The 17198-nt window shown below is 30.5% G+C and overlaps 1 protein-coding gene across 4 annotated transcripts in view; it reads left to right on the forward strand.

The window, feature by feature from the left end:
* Positions 1–17198, forward strand: part of LOC136085974 (uncharacterized) — an 81867-nt gene that overhangs the window by 33646 nt on the left and 31023 nt on the right. For all 4 annotated transcript variants that reach the window (XM_065808057.1, XM_065808060.1, XM_065808059.1 and 1 more), the window contains exon 3: positions 7314–7387. In XM_065808057.1, coding sequence (XP_065664129.1) covers positions 7314–7387 — 74 coding nt within the window. The remainder of the gene's footprint in view (positions 1–7313; positions 7388–17198) is intronic.

Genomic DNA, 17198 nt, shown 5'->3' on the forward strand with positions numbered 1-17198 from the left:
ATATATATATATATATATATATATATATATATATATATATATATATATATATATATATATATATATATATATATATATATATATATATATATATATATATATATATATATATATATATATATATATATATATATAATTAGTATAAAACACTTATCTAACTTTTTTCTTCAATTTGAAGTTTTTTAATCTTCTTTTTGACTGATAAAGTGGTTGAGTTACGTGTGTTTAAAGACAAGCCATTTCATATTAGAGGTGCATTTATGGACAAAGATTTTGATCCTAGAAAAAATTTTGATAGGCGACAAGTAAGTTGGCAATCATCTGAAAATCTTCTTGTATTTTGTTTTTAAATTCTGATTTCTGGAAGTTTAAATAGATATGCAGGACATTTTGTTTTTTAAAGTTTTATATGTAATAACTGATATTTAATAAACTATTCTTAGATGGATTGGTAATCAATAAAGAGATTTTAGCAATTTATCTAATTTTAAATAAAAAGGAGAATGAGAGACAATGCAGAATTATGTATTTTGAGTAAGTTGGAGTTTTTAAAATTGTTTTTGGTAGAATCTGATAAAAGACTGTTACAATAGTCAAGTTGAGAGTTAACAATGTTGCAAACAGTTGTGTTTGCTGCTTCTTTGGTGAGACATTGGCGTTTATGGAAAAGAGCATCAATGTGGTAGATGCAGGATTTAACAGAATTGCTTTTATTTTGGTTTAAGGAGAGTGTTGAATCTTGGGTGACACCTAGGATTCTCACTGAATTTGCTGTAGTTAGTGTTGCTCCAATGAACGTAATTATAAAATCATTTTTAAATTTTCCAATTTGTTTCTTAAATCCAAATAAGATAGCTTCTGTTGTGCTTGGGTTAAACAAAAGTTCATTTTATAAAAACCATTTTGTCACTGCATTAGCACATTAAGTGATTTTGCCAATGTTATTTTTTCCTGGGTTAATGAAAGTGTAGTTAAGACTTACCGGCACAATGATAATAACTTGTGCCGTTTTTAGCTATAATATGATATACGGGTTAAATAAACATTGAAAATATAAATGGGTTTTATACACTATCTTTTAGTACTACTGTTGAATTCGTTGACGATATAGATTTTGTTAAGTTTATAGTAACAAAGGATTTTCGAATTCATTTTTTATACGAGCAATTAGCAGGTTCTAATTGGTTGAATCAACCGCTGTAGATATTTCCAGAGAGAGAAGAATGATGGTTGAATCATCACCGATGTTTAACAGGATGTTATTGCATCTTTAGAAGTACTGTTTCTGCTGAGTGATTAGACCTAAATCCAAATTGAAAAGGATTGAAGTTTACAGTTAAAGTTAGATGTTAAAAAAGCCGAGATAAAGCAAGCTTTTTAAGAATATTCGATATCGTATTGAGACTTGATTTTGGGCGCAGATCAGTGAGTTTAACTACTGATTGTCCGAATTTTCTGAGAATCGGTGTAATTTAAGTAACTTTGAATGAGACTGGAAAAATTCTAAATTTGAATGAGAGGTCGGCGAGGGGAGCTTTATTGGAAAGAATAATTTTGAACATGATTTAAGAATGTCTTTTGTCATAAAATTAAATGGCAATGTCTTAAATTCATGAGTTTTGATTACATGCGAAACATCAGTGGAAGGAACTGTACCAAATCTTGTAAAAATATCTACAGGGGGAGATACAAAATATTGACCTATTATCTTCATGGCGATTTATTACTTGATCAAGTAGGTTGGCAATACCAGAAGTTGATGATATACGATTTGGAGATCAAACTTGTTGTATCATGCTGTAGGTTTCTATAATATTAGCATGTCTTGGATTGATAGTTATTGAAGTGGTACCGGGGCAATTAAAGTCACCGCTAAGATGCATTTCTCCAGACAATGTTTAAAGTTCTTCTAGAAGATGAGTGAATTCCAAACAGAAAATGCTAGTTGGAATAATTGGATATGATTGATAAATAGCAACAACATTGTAATTAGTATTTGCTAAATTTAGTTTAGCAGACGCACGTCCATAGGACAGGCAAGTGGATGATAATGATAAGGGTTTAATATTTAAGTTGTTTCTGTATTTTATTGTTTTGAAACCTTGTGGCGCCATATCTTCTTGAAATGCAGCAGAATCGTTTGAATTTATCAAAGTTTCAGTCAGTATAAAAATATTTAGAGCTGCTATGTAGCACCTTGCACGGTTACAAAAAAAACCCATCAAAACTAGAATTTCCCAAAATAAATCAGCCTGCAGAGTAATCAAGTGTCTTGAAGATTTTTTTGGCAAATTAAAAAAAAAATACAACCTCCAACTTAGATATTTGTCTCACGAAACATAATAATCTACTATAATCTCTAATACTACTTTAGTTTTACTTAGAATTACAAGCTGAACTACATGTTCATATGTATTTCCTATTCCTAATACATGATTTAAATATACTATTTTCCCTTGACTACTTGTACCATTAATGCTACTAGCGCCACTTACTCCACAATGAGTTTTATATATTTTGGGTACTAATATTAATGTTGTTTTATTCTTTCCTTTTGGAGTTGCAGGAGTATTTACTTGAAAATAAGCATCATCTGATGACTCAGTATCTTCTGAGCAGTCGTTTGATACTTCTTTTCATGACCTGATTGATCTTTATCAAAAGTTTTAATATTTGTAATGAAATATATAAACAAATAGAAGATTAAGTAAGCTTTGCATGAACTAGTAAATCAAAAAAAAATTATTTTTTCAAATCCATGCTTTATGCAAGCAGAATTCTATTGGGCCTAGAAATTCTTTTTTTGTTATCTTTTGTAGAAGGAAAAATTACTGTTACGTTTTTAAATTTTTTTTAATAATTCAGTGTTCTTATGGGGAAATACAAATTAAATTTTTGTTAACTTAATTAACTTTTTTTGGTCAAATATTTCCATTTCCTTGTATTGTCATCGAAAATGATTAAGTGTGCAAAATTTGAGCAAAATTGTTTGAAAAAAAGCTTTCAAAAATTGATTTCAAATTTTGTGGCACACAAACATATATATATAGAAAGTAACCTTATATAAAGCATGGGAAAAAAGAAAAACATAATTCATAAGAAGTTGTAAAAAACCATGTGTTGACACCTATATGGCTCCTAACATTATTGATCAATATTTTTAAAAATTGGTAAAGAAAAAAGCAATGTTTAAAATAAATTTTTAATGTCTTTGTCTAACTAGTGATGTTTAACAAATCATAAAATTAAAAAAAAAAAAGATTAACTGCATTAACCCATAACGCATAAACAAACTACTCATGGCGTCCGTGTGGATCCCAACATAAGAATAGGATTAAACCATATATTACCTATTTAAACTTAAAACCTGAAAATTTTAATATTTAAAAACTGGGTTCATGTTTCAGCTAAGTTAAGCAACATATTCAATCACCTATAAAGTAGGCTATGTTTGATTTTATTTTAAATATTCTTGGGACATGTTTAATACTTTAGTATATTCTTTAGGGTTAAACTTCAAGTGTTAATGAAAGAATATTATTCATCAACAACAAATCAAAAGGAAATTTTGAACTCATTATATACCTTTATTATGCTTTATTTTTCTATATATATATATATATATATATATATATATATATATATATATATATATATATATATATATATATATATATATATATATATATTATATATATGTATATATTTATATATATTTATGTATGTATATGTATATATATATATATATATATATATATATATACATATATATGTGTATATATATAGATATATATACTTACAAAGATATAAATATATCTTTGTATATATATATATATATATATATATATATATATATATATATATATAAATATTACATATATGTATATATTTATATATATTTGTATATGTATATGTATATATATATATATATATATATATATATATATATATATATATATATATATATATATATATATATATGTATATATATTTACATATATATGTGTGTATATATATATAGATATATATATTTACAAAGATACAAATATATCTTTGTATATATATATATATATATATATATATATATATATATATATATATATTTACAAAGATATATACGTATATATATATACATACATATCTTTGTAAAAATATATATATATATATATATATATATATATATATATATATATATATATATATATATATATATATATATATATATATATATATATATATATATATATATATATATATATATATATATATATATATATATATATATATATATATATATATATATATATATATATATATATATATATATATATATATATATATATATATATATATATATATATATATAATTAGTATAAAACACTTATCTAACTTTTTTCTTCAATTTGAAGTTTTTTAATCTTCTTTTTGACTGATAAAGTGGTTGAGTTACGTGTGTTTAAAGACAAGCCATTTCATATTAGAGGTGCATTTATGGACAAAGATTTTGATCCTAGAAAAAATTTTGATAGGCGACAAGTAAGTTGGCAATCATCTGAAAATCTTGTATTTTGTTTTTAAATTCTGATTTCTGGAAGTTTAAATAGATATGCAGGACATTTTGTTTTTTAAAGTTTTATATGTAATAACTGATATTTAATAAACTATTCTTAGATGGATTGGTAATCAATAAAGAGATTTTAGCAATTTATCTAATTTTAAATAAAAAGGAGAATGAGAGACAATGCAGAATTATGTATTTTGAGTAAGTTGGAGTTTTTAAAATTGTTTTTGGTAGAATCTGATAAAAGACTGTTACAATAGTCAAGTTGAGAGTTAACAATGTTGCAAACAGTTGTGTTTGCTGCTTCTTTGGTGAGACATATGCGTTTATGGAAAAAGAGCATCAATGTGGTAGATGCAGGATTTAACAGAATTGCTTTTATTTTGGTTTAAGGAGAGTGTTGAATCTTGGGTGACACCTAGGATTCTCACTGAATTTGCTGTAGTTAGTGTTGCTCCAATGAACGTAATTATAAAATCATTTTTAAATTTTCCAATTTGTTTCTTAAATCCAAATAAGATAGCTTCTGTTGTGCTTGGGTTAAACAAAAGTTCATTTTATAAAAACCATTTTGTCACTGCAATAGCACATTAAGTGATTTTGCCAATGTTATTTTTTCCTGGGTTAATGAAAGTGTAGTTAAGACTTACCGGCACAATGATAATAACTTGTGCCGTTTTTAGCTATAATATGATATACGGGTTAAATAAACATTGAAAATATAAATGGGTTTTATACACTATCTTTTAGTACTACTGTTGAATTCGTTGACGATATAGATTTTGTTAAGTTTATAGTAACAAAGGATTTTCGAATTCATTTTTTATACGAGCAATTAGCAGGTTCTAATCGGTTGAATCAACCGCTGTAGATATTTCCAGAGAGAGAAGAATGATGGTTGAATCATCACCGATGTTTAACAGGATGTTATTGCATCTTTAGAAGTACTGTTTCTGCTGAGTGATTAGACCTAAATCCAAATTGAAAAGGATTGAAGTTTACAGTTAAAGTTAGATGTTAAAAAAGCCGAGATAAAGCAAGCTTTTTAAGAATATTCGATATCGTATTGAGACTTGATTTTGGGCGCAGATCAGTGAGTTTAACTACTGATTGTCCGAATTTTCTGAGAATCGGTGTAATTTAAGTAACTTTGAATGAGACTGGAAAAATTCTAAATTTGAATGAGAGGTCGGCGAGGGGAGGCTTTATTGGAAAGAATAATTTTGAACATGATTTAAGAATGTCTTTGTCATAAAATTAAATGGCAATGTCTTAAAATTCATGAGTTTTGATTACATGCGAAACATCAGTGGAAGGAACTGTACCAAATCTTGTAAAATATCTACAGGGGGAGATACAAAATATTGACCTATTATCTTCATGGCGATTTATTACTTGATCAAGTAGGTTGGCAATACCAGAAGTTGATGATATACGATTTGGAGATCAAACTTGTTGTATCATGCTGTAGGTTTCTATAATATTAGCATGTCTTGGATTGATAGTTATTGAAGTGGTACCGGGGCAATTAAAGTCACCGCTAAGATGCATTTCTCCAGACAATGTTTAAAGTTCTTCTAGAAGATGAGTGAATTCCAAACAGAAAATGCTAGTTGGAATAATTGGATATGATTGATAAATAGCAACAACATTGTAATTAGTATTTGCTAAATTTAGTTTAGCAGACGCACGTCCATAGGACAGGCAAGTGGATGATAATGATAAGGGTTTAATATTTAAGTTGTTTCTGTATTTTATTGTTTTGAAACCTTGTGGCGCCATATCTTCTTGAAATGCAGCAGAATCGTTTGAATTTATCAAAGTTTCAGTCAGTATAAAAATATTTAACGATTGAATTTGAACAATTTAATGAATGATGTCAGATTTCTTTATAGCGAATTGAACATTTTGGATACCCAAGTTTAGTGTAGAATATGCAGAAGGTCCTGGAGAGGTTGTTTTAAATTTTCTATGTAATCGGTGCAGAGTTAATTTCAATCCATTTGAGCTAACCTGATTGAATACTCCAATTGTATTTTTTTTTCCATTGTACACATTATACCGCTACCTCCCATTGCAAATTCTTTCGGCGCACTTATGCAAGTTCGCGCTTGTGCCAGTACGCACTTATGCCAGTTTTTGCAATTGTTTCGCACTTATGCCAGTTCGCACTTATGCCAATGTTTGCAAATTCTTTTGGCGTACTTATGCCAGTTCGCGCTTGTGCCAGTTCGCACTTATGCCAGTTTTTGCAATTGATTCGCACATATGCCAGTTCGCACTTATGCCAGTTCGCACTTATGCCAATGTTTGCAAATTCTTTCGGCGCACTTATGCCAGTTCGCGCTTGTGCCAGTTCGCACTTATGCCAGTCTTTGCAACTGCTTCGCACTTATGCAGATTCGCAGTTATGAAATTCGCACTTATTTAGCCTCCTTTTTTAACTTTTCGACGACAATAAAATGTAGCTTAATTGTCGAGGTAGCGTAATTGACGTGGTAGCTTAATTGTTCTTAAAAGTGACTTCTAATAAAGTTTTATTAAACTTTTTTTATTACCTGAAATTTTTTGTAATCAAGTTGAAAAAAAATTAATAAAAATCCTACTTATAAATACTTTAACAATTTATCTACATGTTAATTTATATACAATACACGAAATTAATAAATGCTTATACGATATACGAAATAAATAAATAAATGCTTGCAGGGTCTACGAAATAAATAAATAAATCCTCTAAATATTTATCTAGATTATCTGAAAAGCACAGATAATTGCAAGTTGCAAGACGATTCCAATTCTCCGCAATGTAAAGCAATGATTTCAGTAAGTTGAACATCTCGTATTTGCAATTTTTATGTGTGATGTTGTTTTTTTTGTTATTACTTTTTTCATTATTGTTATTTTATTTAAGTATTTTATAATTTTAATTGGGTATTGCTATTTTAGTTGGATACTGTTACTCTTTTTATAGTTTTATTTAGAGTATTTAAGGCCTAATTTTTTGCCGAAAAATTTGTTCGACAATTAAATAAACAATCATTTACTTCAGAATGGGTTTTACTAACTATATGTTTCATCGTTAATAACATGTTTTCAAGTTGATAACATGTAAAAAGGGGTGTGCCACTTACAAAAGCTACTACCTTTTTGTAGGATTCTCTTTACTGTATAATAATAACATAAAATTAAAAATTAAATACATAGTATTCCATAATCTAACTTTATTTATTTTACCTTGTATCAACAATAACATTTTGCCTTTATGCTAATGATGTCAGTGGTGCGTTTAGACAACGCCACATTGCAGGATTGGCAGAGGCAGTCTCTAAACTAGCAACAAAAAGCGATGATCTTTTCTTCGAATTCTTGCAAACCTTACTAATAAATCAAGTTTATTACGTCTTGATCTTTGCCAAAGTTGTCAAAACTTTAAAATAACAAAATTGCATTTAACCACCATACCCAGACAGCCTCCCGGTAGCGGAGGCTGTCTGGGTAAAGTTTTGACAACTTTGGTCCTTTGCCAGCACTAGCCTTCGATCGTTTGCCAGCACTAGCATGTTATTATTAGCCGTTTCTGTCCAAATGTGTTATCCCACATAATTTAAACAAGTAAGTACTTTTCGAAATATATTCCAACTTATATCGACAAAAATAAATAAGTATTTTCGAAGTTTATTGCTAACCAAAAATGTGTTAAAAAATAATGAAATTATAAATAGAAAAATATTATTAGTAGTTCAAATTGTTATTTATGCAAAGAACTTTTTATACAAAGAACGTTCCTCTCGAGCTTTTCATCCGCCATTTCGATCCCCGAAAAGCTAAAAATATATTAATAGTTAATGTTCAAACTCTTCTCTCAATGGTCCTGAGGTGAAAGTTTTTAATTACACAGCGTCTAAATAACAGAAATGTTAAACTTAAATGTGTAACAACATAGTATATATAGGATATATTTATATATACAATAGTAAATAATTAAACTAAAATGTATGACGAAAATGTACTTTACACTCGCACACACACATATACGTCAGGGTAATTAAAAAAGCATTTTTTTATAATACTCCGCACCTTAGCCCTATTCTATATAATAAAATAAAACTAGATATAAAATTTCAAAGAATATTTTTCTTAAGACCCTTAAACATAAGTCGAGTTCATAATACCATCGAAAACTATTTTTTTTAATTATGTCAACCTGCTACTGAAAAGATGCAAAAATAAAAAATTTCAAAGTTAATAATAATTTTATATAAAAAATATTTAAAAATAATAATTATTAAGAAACTAAATATTGACTTTTAGTCAAAAAATCATAGTTTTTATTGAAATAATAATTTTTATATAAAATGATTTAACATTGCATCTTTCGGGTACTAGTATCAAAACTTTTATCATGTGTTATTTTGTATAGAACACATTTATGTTTGAGGAGCAGACTATTTAAAAATCTGCTTTTCAATCACCCTAATATACATATATAGAAATGTTATATATTGGATGAAATTTCTTCTTACCCAATATTTTTGCAAATTCTTTCGGCGCACTTATGCAAGTTCGCGCTTGTGCCAGTACGCACTTATGCCAGTTTTTGCAATTGTTTCGCACTTATGCCAGTTCGCACTTATGCCAATGTTTGCAAATTCTTTTGGCGTACTTATGCCAGTTCGCGCTTGTGCCAGTTCGCACTTATGCCAGTTTTTGCAATTGATTCGCACATATGCCAGTTCGCACTTATGCCAGTTCGCACTTATGCCAATGTTTGCAAATTCTTTCGGCGCACTTATGCCAGTTCGCGTTCAGTTACGTCCAGTTCTATTTAAAAATCTGCTTTTCAATCACCCTAATATACATATATAGAAATGTTATATATTGGATGAAATTTCTTCTTACCCAATATTTTTAAAGGCATTGAATTCAAAGCTAGCTTATTGTTTGCTCCTGACCAATCAACTATCTTCTCTATATTGGTGCGAATCACCATTAAAATCATATTCCAACAATCTTCCTAACTTTCGAGTCACATTTGGATGCTAATTTCCTGCCCTAAATTTCAATTATACATTATACATGACGACCATCATTGCTTCCAAATATAATAGAAAAGTAGTAAAACTAAACAATTTCAAGTTTATTCAATATTACTGATTGTAAAATACTTATTTTAAACTTATTTTATACTAAATAAAAATTCTTTTAAAATGCCCAAATTATTTTTCTAGAATAGCCCTTGTGTATATATATATATATATATATATATATATATATATATATATATATATATATATATATATATATATATATATATATATATATATTATTATTATTATTATTATTATTATTATTATTATTCAGTTATCAAATACAAATACAATAATCTATTTATAATTTGATGAAGAGGTGCTACACCAGGCCCCCCTATGCTGACGAACATGGAGATACAGAAGCTACAGAAAAAGCAGCAATTGTATCTATAAAGTTACTTTCTTATGTTGTTTTTGAAAGCATTGATGTATTGAGCGTTCACTGCTTCTTGCGAAAGCGCATTCCATGGGGCGACAATTCTATTTGAAAAAAAGTTATACCGCTCCTCGCAGTTTTTTTACCATCTGACGCTCTAGTTTATGGTTATGGCCTCTTAGAATATACTTATCTTTACTTTTTGAAATTTTTTGCGGAACGACAAAACTAACAAGCTCGAGTTTACGAGTGATTTTGAATTGCTCGATAAGATCTGCTCTTTTGCGGCGTTCTTCAAGAGTTGTTAAACCGAGCCGTTGGAGTCGATCTTCATAGGTCATGTGTTTAATAGTTGATATTGTTTTTGTTGCTTGATGTTGGACTTGCTCGAGAATGGCAATGTCTGATTTTAAATGCGGTGACCAGGCTTGTACAGCAAACTCAAGATGGGGGCGAATGTAAGTGAGATACAGAGTGCGCCATAAATAAAAACTGCGACTGCGAAATGTTTTTTTGAGTCGCCCTAGCACTCTATTTGCTACTGATGCGGCTGACTCTATTTGCGGTGTAACGTTAAAGTCATTCAAGACCATCACACCAAGGTCTTTTTCAACTGCGGTTTCTTCGAGAGGACTACGGGTGCTGTCGACGTTTGACATTGAGTATTTGTACGTTGACTTGTTACATCCGCGCCCAATATGCATTACTTTGCATTTCTCAACGTTGAAATGCAAGAGCCAAATATGTGACCATTTCACTGCTCTGTCAACGTCATCTCGGAGAGTGATGTTGTCCGACTCCTTTTTAATAATCTTTATTATTTTGCTGTCGTTGGCAAACAGTTTTATATGATGAGTAATACTGTCCGGCAGGTTGTTTACAAAGATTACGAATAGCAATGGGCCCAAGACTGAGCCTTGAGGCACTCCACTAGTGACTGCTTTCCATTCAGAAGTAATGCCGTTTATAACCAATCGTTGACATCGATTGCTTAGCCAAGCTGCGATCCAGTCAAGAAGAGCGCCTTGAATACCGTACGCTCTCAGCTTATGAAGAAGGCGTTTATGTGGTACTTTGTCAAACGCCTTTGCAAAGTCTGTGTAAATGACGTCTACTGCGTGTCTGCAGTGAGTTGCTTCCGTCATGATATCCCGAGTTTCTAAAAGGTTTGATACACATCCCTTACTGTGAACAAAGCCATTCTGATTTGGAGAAATTAGACCATTAGCAACGCAGTGTTCCATTATTCTTTTTTGTAAAATACTTTCCATAATTTTGCAAGGTATGGAAGTGAGCGAGACTGGCCGGTAGTTGGATGCTTTAAGCCTACTCCCCTTCTTGAAAATAGGTATTACATTCTATTTTTTCCATAATTCAGGAACTACACCAGTTGCAAACGAGCATTTGTAGATAAGCGAAAGAGGCTTGGCAAAGGTAGCTGAACATTAACTAAGGACCCTTGGATGTAATCCATCGTAGCCGGTTGATTTTCTTTCATCAAGGTTGTTTAGGCGTTTTTGTACTATATCGATAGAGAAACTTGCTGGATCGATGACACAAATTGCTTCAGTACGACTTTCATAGGCTGGCATTGAACCTTCGGGCTCTAAAACAAAGACTGATTGAAAATAGTTATTTAACGATGCGCTTATATCGCCGGTATCGGTTGTGATGTTGCTAATGACTGTTTCAAGCGATGTAATGTTGTTACTGACGCTCTGCTTGCTTCTTACATATGCATGTAAGCGTTTAGGGTTGCTTTTGGAATCCCTGAGGAGTAGCTCTTCGTACTTTTGCCTACCAGCTTTGACCATTTTTTTAACTTTTTTGCAGAGAGCGCAATACGATATTTTGAGAAATTCGTGCGTATCTCGACCTGCATAAGTGTATTTGGCCCAAGAGGTGCGTTTAGCTTTGACTGCCTCAATAAGTTCTGGTGTTACCCATTGCTCCTGTTTTTCTGTAAAGGGAGTGGTAGTTGATGGAATGTGTAGGTTAATGGCTTCATTATACACGTTTGCTAGAAGTTGGTACTCATTGTTTGCATTTAGTCCAGTGAATACTGTTTCCCATTCAACAGCTGCAATATGTGCTGATATTGCTGCGTAGTTTGCTCGACTCCAAATGAGTCGAGGTTTTAGCGGCAAAGTAGGTGAGTTGTTGAGGCATGCAACAGCAAATTGACCTTCGATGAAGCAGTGTGCTTGGCCCATTGAAGTATCCCCATTGAAGTGTCACCAAGAGAATCGCCTTGTTTAATGAAGATTACACGGTCTGGCTCATTTGTTATAATAAGATCGAGTGTGCTAGTAGGCTCGACGTGTCGACTACAACAGTAGGTTGGGAATGTGATAAGCTGAGTTACGTGACATTCATCAAGGCACTTTTGGAACCTGATGTTGCCTTGACGCTCACCTCTCACGTGAGCAACAGTTGCAATTCCGCCGTTAACTTCGATAGACTCATAAGACGTATAGCTAAAATTGAAGTCGCCATACAGTAGCATTGCAGAGCAGTTTATATTAGGCATTATCTGTTGAGCGGTAGTGATTGATGTGATACACTGAGTAAGTTCTTGATCATTTTCGTCGTGTGGACAATATAAGCAGCCGAGGAGAAATGAGTCTTGACCAAGTTTTATTTTTCGCCAGATTTGCTCAGTTGATGTTGAGTTGAGCTGAGTAGAACTAACTTCGCTGACTATGATATCGTCTCTTGTGTAAATTGCAACTCCATCGCCCCTCTTGTCTCTATCTTTGCGATGTGGTTGGTAGCCGAGTACGGTAACGTCTGATAAATCTGTGAACCAAGTTTCCGCAAAAAATATGACGTGTGGCCGGCTGAATATATGTAGAGCTGATAGTCTAGCAAAGAGCTCTTGGTGTTTTTCATTGTTGACTGAACATGGGTTGTTTGCCCAGTAACTTAGATGGCTAGGCGAGACTGTAGAAGCGTCGGGTTGTATCGGTTTTATTTTTGCTTTAGTTATTGGTCTAGGACGTCTAGTTGGCAGTGGAGATTTCTGAGTTAGGAGCGACTGTGTGGTTAGCGTAGTCTGACAGAGCTCTGGCTGGGGATGAAAATACGTAGCACTGATTGGACGTTGATTCGATGACATCGATGCAACAGATGCGACCTGTTCTTCGATGTATAACATTCCGAAACGGATTATCGAGAATGTTAGCAGCGGCAAGTTTGTTGTTAAGCTTTTTGAGTTGGATGCGTGTGGTGTTAAACTCGGTTTGTTGCTCTGGCGTTCTGTCTTCGCGTACGTAGACACCCTTGTATATCTCTTGTTTGTGGTGTGCGCATTTATTGAGTATTTCTGCTCGAGATGAAAGATTTGATAACGAAACCTGGATAATGTTCGAGTTTGACAATTTTGTTTTGCTTTTGCTCGATTTGAGGCGGTTAACACGTGCGATAGCAGTAGCATTCTCCAATCCTGTTGCTACAAAAAAATCCTCAACAAGCTTTTTATCGTCTACAATACTAGACTTATTAAGACCAACTACAATGACATTTAACTCGCGACTTCGAATATTTTTATTTTGAGCAGCGATAAAAGTACTTAACTGCTGCCGTTGCTGCTTGGTCTCATTTGATTTGTCCTTAAGCAAAGATGCAAATGACGGTGTGGCTGTTAATTTTATTTATTTCAACTCATTAATTTGTTTTACCAGTAAATTAATTTTGTCTTTCAGGGCTTTTTCTCTTAATTTACTAGATCGTTTCTCTTCCGCTAGTGCAACAAGTAGAGCTGCCTTGATCATAAGAGCAATATCGTTCTGGTAACTTTTTATGAGAGTAGTATTTAAATCCTTTAGATCTACTGCCGTTTTAAAAGCGTTGGTAGCTATTACTTCGACTGCTGACATAATTAGTAGGGATGCGCCGAACTTTCGGCAAAACCGAACGTTCGGCTGTTTTACCGAACGTTCGGTTCGGCCGAACCTTAGCAAATGTTCGGCCAATAATGCAAATTTAGAATTCATCATAGATTAATTTAAATATAATAAAATTTAACTCGTACCATAGCTACGGTTTAAATGGATAAAGTTTTTATAAAAAAAAGCGTACCAATTGAACATTGAAGGTAATAAGATTTTATAAATGAATTTCAGTACAGTTTTGGTTTTAATTTTATTATGTATTTTCAATACAGAATTAATTTAATCTGACCATATGGAATAATAGATTTACCAAAATTATTACTCAACTAAAATAATTGTAAAATAAATACCCCCTCTGCATCAATTGAGTATTATTTTAGTTCCTCACAAAAATCTAATATTATAAAATCACCATTTGTTAATCTTAAATTAACAAATAGGAATTTAAACGAATAAGATTTTTTATTGAACTTAAGTTTGTTAAACGTGATGCCTATTGTTGCTGCGGTAAAATAAATAACATTGTCAACAGAGAAAGTTTCTTACAAGCTTACTACTAAACTGATTTAACTGATAAAATATATATAATGGTGATAGTCTGTTTCTACTTGGTTCATAAATGTTGCCACCTGTACTAAAAAGTCTTTCACTTTCAACAGAAGAATGTGGTGCTGAAAGAAACCTTTGGGCTATTTTCTTTAAATTTTTCAAAGAGTTTCCATAATTTTTCCACCATAAAAGAGGACTTTCTTTTTTCCATAACAAGAGGGAGTTTTAAATACTCCAATACATGCAATAATCTCCATGTTGATCATTAAAGTGTGATCTTTTAAACCTTTGCTATCTTTAGTAATTGAAAAATTGGAATCACATTCATTTATAGTTGTCAGTTTGAAAACTAGACGAAAACATTCATTAAATTTCGTATACGCTGGTTTCACAAACACTTCATTTGTGTTACTTACTGTGGGTTCTTCACAATTAGAATCAGAGGATTCAAGTTCTAACTTATGTTGCTGCATTTCTAGCATCTGCTCATTTAGCCAACTTTTTATTACATATTTATTCTCATTTTTGTGTGTGGAATTTCAAAACTTAGCAAACCTTTATGTAAATACTGACTTATAATTTTTCCTGTGTGACTTTCTGGAAAATGCTTAACTCTGAGTACTGCTCTCTGTTGGGAAAATTCATTATTGAGCCAGTGTGCTATCATGCTTATGAAGGCAACATTTAAACTATTTGCTGTCCAAATACCAGTTGTAAGGTTGATATAACTGGCAATATTTTCAATAAAGTAAATCCTACTGGGTATTTGGTAATTAGGGCATATCTCTTCAATTAGTTTTCTAAAACCATGATCTTCTACAATTGTTTATGGTTGAATATCCAATGCCATCATTTCTCCAATGCGATTGTGAATCTTGATTGCTCTATGGTCATTAATACTCCACAACCTTTTTTTATTAATACTCTCTACTAATGTTAATTGTTTTTTTATGTCCGAATCACTTGATGTAGAAACTGTCGATGTTTCATTAATTTTTTTAATCAGACTCTTTTTTAGCTAATACATACTCCACAAGGTGCTTTTTTTTTAAATGGTGCCTAATTACACTAGTGGTAAATGTCTTTGGACAATTCCCACCTCTTGAGAGTATTGCTTTGCATAGGCAGATACAAAAACGAATGTCTTCCTTAGAAACTTCAAGGTATTTCCACACAGTACTTTTAAAAGATATTTTTTCGGAAGACATTGTTTTATACTTTTACAAGATTAAAATATTTTTCTAAATTATAAAAAAGAAGTTCAACCAAAAATAAAGAATTTTAAATTTAAACTGTGTAAATATATCTTAAAATATAACCAACATGTTACAAATTATGTTATTTTATCCAATACGTTACAGGTCATACATTTATTTATATTACCTTACTTTAATGATTGTACTATTTTTTCAAAAAAAATCGTTAACATTTTTATTTACACTTCAAATAAAAATGTTAACATTTATTTTCTTTACACCAAAAACAATCATCCAATAATAAATTAACTTTTCAAAGTTATTTTATGATTTTTCAAACAAAATTTATAAACCCTTACTAATGTCTTAACAAATTTTTAATAAAACAATATAATGTTAAATGTTTGATAACACAATTTTTCATAACTTATGTGTTTTTTTTTCAAAAATAAGAAAGGTTCGGTTGCCGAACCGTTCGGTGTTCGGTAAAATTTCATGGCCGAACGTTCGGACTCGGTGTTCGGCCAAAAACCGGGTTCGGCGCATCCCTAATAATTAGCAATGAAATGCAATTAATAATTGCAAGTTTTTAAATTTTTAATATTTGAAATAATTTATTACAAATTTTAAAAATTTAATTAAAATTTCAATAAAATTGATATTTTATATGATTATATGAATATACTTTAATATAATAAATTTATACGTATATATATACTTTAATATAATAAATTTATACGTATATAACTTACTAATATTAGTAATTTGATTACAGATATAAGTAAATATATAGTGATAAATTTTCCGTAAATATATTTATTAATTGATAATAAGTTTTGAATTTTGTCAAGGCACAAAAATTGCGGGAAAAAAAATTTAGAAAACGGTGAAAAATTTATTTAAAACTTATGGAATAGAACAATAGATTAGAAAATCGTTTACACGTTTAATCGCTTAAACGTTGGGGGTAAAACAACGAGCAAAAATTGAAAAGTTTACAAAACTCTTTAAAACAAGAAAAACAAAAAACAAAAAAAAAATTTGTAAACTCTGTAAAAATATAAGCGAACTAAAGTGTAAATAAAATCTTAGTCACAACTATTTTTATAATAATAATATATAAATAAAAATATATATAATAAAATATAAGTATATAATTATAGGTATATATAAATATAGGTGCGCGAAGTACGACAAAACTGTTATTTTAGACACGAATTTAGGCAATATAATATACTATGATTTAAAAGTAGAAAATAATTAATAAGCTAATAAGATGAAGCAATAATAGAGAAGAAATAATGTTAGAAAAAAGAGAATAAGAAGAAAAGGAAATAAAGGAATACGAAAAAAAAACAAAAATATATAAAAACCTGAAACTTACGCTCGAACAAAAACACGTCTTATCGACTCAATGGCTAAAGCGCAAAAAAAAATTATATATATATACACACATACAAAATATATATATATACACACATACAGGGTGCGGAAAAAGCTCCCGTACAAAAGTATAGTTTAAAAACATTG

The sequence above is a fragment of the Hydra vulgaris genome, chromosome 10, assembly GCF_038396675.1.
Source record: "Hydra vulgaris chromosome 10, alternate assembly HydraT2T_AEP".
In the NCBI taxonomy this organism is placed as follows: domain Eukaryota; kingdom Metazoa; phylum Cnidaria; class Hydrozoa; order Anthoathecata; family Hydridae; genus Hydra; species Hydra vulgaris.